This window comes from Penaeus japonicus, unplaced genomic scaffold (genome assembly GCF_977035675.1).
Source record: "Penaeus japonicus unplaced genomic scaffold, GWHDUDI00000001_assembly GWHDUDI00000033, whole genome shotgun sequence".
NCBI classification, from domain to species: Eukaryota; Metazoa; Arthropoda; class Malacostraca; order Decapoda; family Penaeidae; genus Penaeus; species Penaeus japonicus.
Window position 1 is genome coordinate 12,516,444 of NW_028234435.1, and position 2,500 is coordinate 12,518,943.

The 2,500-nt window shown below is 38.6% G+C and overlaps 1 protein-coding gene and 1 long non-coding RNA gene across 2 annotated transcripts in view; one reads left to right on the plus strand and one right to left on the minus strand.

The window, feature by feature from the left end:
• Positions 1 to 1,024, plus strand: part of LOC122267301 (uncharacterized) — a 2,113-nt gene extending 1,089 nt beyond the window's left edge. Inside the window, exons 3-5 of the long non-coding RNA XR_006224471.2 lie at positions 1 to 42; positions 325 to 372; positions 836 to 1,024. The exon at positions 1 to 42 is cut by the window's left edge and continues 31 nt beyond it. This is a non-coding gene — a long non-coding RNA (uncharacterized LOC122267301). The remainder of the gene's footprint in view (positions 43 to 324; positions 373 to 835) is intronic.
• A 953-nt stretch (positions 1,025 to 1,977) lies between these two features.
• LOC147467799 (glutamate receptor ionotropic, delta-1-like) overlaps positions 1,978 to 2,500 on the minus strand; it is a 7,940-nt gene continuing 7,417 nt past the window's right edge. The window contains exon 7 of the mRNA XM_086530422.1: positions 1,978 to 2,382. Within this exon, the coding sequence (XP_086386548.1) occupies positions 2,025 to 2,382 (358 nt within the window). The 3' untranslated portion in view covers positions 1,978 to 2,024. The remainder of the gene's footprint in view (positions 2,383 to 2,500) is intronic.

Below are 2,500 nucleotides of genomic sequence, written 5' to 3' on the forward strand. Positions count from 1 at the left end.
CATATTCCGGATGAGCACCCCTACATCGGCAATGTACCCCCGGTAAAGATAGATGATTGCAACAAGATCTCTTTTTTCTATTGTTCATTTAATGACTCATATTATACTACGGGTTTGAAATTAATGCATTATTGGATGTAATAAGATACATATACACATATATTCTCCCATTCAGAGAGATGTCCATGCGCATTTCGAATGAGCAAACAAATACACATCCAGAAAGACACACATACACACACACACACACACTCACATAAACACACGAGTCTTTAACAAAAACATTTATGTCTGTACTTCTGAAAGTCTGTTAAATAATTTCAGATGACTGAGAAGGATGAGAACGATGGAAGCGGCCGTGATGGCTCGAAGGTGAGTGGTCATGGTGTTTTTGTCATAGTAGTAATAGTAGTAGTAATAGTATAGCATTAGGAATAGGAGTCTTTGCAGTATTAGCAGTAGGAATAAGTGTATTAGTAGTGGTGGGGGGGTCATGATATTAATAGTAACAGTGATTGTTTTAGTATCATTACCATTGTTATTATCAATCATTATTTCTAAGGTTATCACTGTAACCTAGCAGTATAACTAGGTGTGTGTATGTAGCCCATTAGGCGTCCGATAAGATGGAAACATACAGGAAAAGTCCGCGGATTTATAGATAAGGATGGAATTTAGTTTAGATATAAATCATAGAAAACGGATCCAAATAAGGAACTTTGTTAGGGTAGACTATTCTATATGTATATTGGCAGTAGAGTCACCTTTATTACCCACTATTAGCAATCACTATCACCATTACTACCTATCATTAAAAGAACCTGTCTTTTTTCAGGGAAATGGACGGAAATGAGAACAACAATCATTAAAAATGGCACCATGGAAGTTGCAAAGTGTTTCAAAGTGATTCTTGATCAGTTGTATATCAAAATTATTTGGTGATTATTGCACAAGTGAAAAATTTAAATTCACTGTTTCATATTTTCTGATGATGTAACCATTCCAATAAAAGCATATGAGTGTATTTGTATGTGTTTCCTTCAATCCAAAGGCGATTTAATGTTTACTGCTGTCGACCATCGAATTAAAATGAAAAAAATAGTATAATTGTAATAATAATCATAATGACAGCATCTGAAACATTTATCAAGTAATTATGATGATGATAATTTGATGATGATGAGGACAATAACAATAATAATAATGTCATTAATGGTATAATCATTATCATTGCTATTTTCATTATTGGCATTTATAGTATTACTATCATTATCATCGTTGTCATTATCATCACTATCGTTGTAAATATTGTTATTTTCATTCCTATTATGATGATAATGATGATCATGATATGACTATACTAATGATAATTTTAATGATAATGATTCTGATGATATTAAGAAAAGGTTGAATTATAGCAATACTAATAGTACTAATCATTAGCACCACAATGATAATGAGAAAAAGTAGGATAGTAATGATAGAATTGGTCAAAAAGACGATGATAAAGATAATAATGATGATAACAATAACAATGACGTGAATGGTATCACTATGAATACGCTAACGTTATCGATTTAAAAAGCAATGATACAAAGTTATATATTTTATATTGCTTTATTGTCTAAGTTTAAAGGAAAATATTGACTACAAGTTGGTTAAGTTTATATGCTTCTATCAGACAAATTTCCTTTGCAAGCTCTATGTCGATTTGTGGACTGTTTCTTATTGATGTAGTTATGATATGGCTTTTCTTTGTGTGTGTGCTTGTTTGTGTTCATGTAGGTTTATTTGTCTGTGTTCACGTGTGTGTGTGTGTGTGTGTGTATGTGTGTGTGTGTGTGTGTGTGTGTGTGTGTGTGTGTGTGTGTGTGTGTGTGTGTGTGTTCATGTGTGTTTATTTGTGTGTGTGTGTGTGTGTGTTTGTGTGTGAGCTTGTGTGTGTGACTAAAGGAAACAAAAATATAATAAAAAAAAAATAGCTAAATAAGTAAAGGCCAGAAATCCGCCATCCACCTCCGTCGCTACTTCCTCGCGGCGACCCCCATCTCCGCCAGGAAAGCCAGCGCCGCCGCCACGCAACCCAGCATCAGGATGTAAAAGACCCCCTGCAGCTGATCCAACCCCAGGGACTTCGGTCCTTCGGTCACAGACGACGTCGAAGCCGGGTCGCTGGCTTGGAGGTTAGCTTGCCGCCTCTTCGGGTCGTTGATGATCTCCCGAAGCCACTTGCTGATGAGACCGGCTTCCAGGAGGCGCCGGATCTGCCGGTTGAAGACGTGTCTGAAGGGACAGCCGGGGTTCGTCGCCCAGCCGATCTCCGACGGGAAGAAATCCGTTGCCGCCACGTGTAGCTGCCGCTCGCCCGTGCCTGACGTGAACCTGGTGGAAGGAGGGCGTGAGGGCGGGCGTTCGAGGGCGGTTTGCTCAGGTGGGGAGGGGGGGGAGTGGGAAAGAGGTAAGGGGGAAAAGGGAAGGGGGTAGGAGAGTGGATGATGGT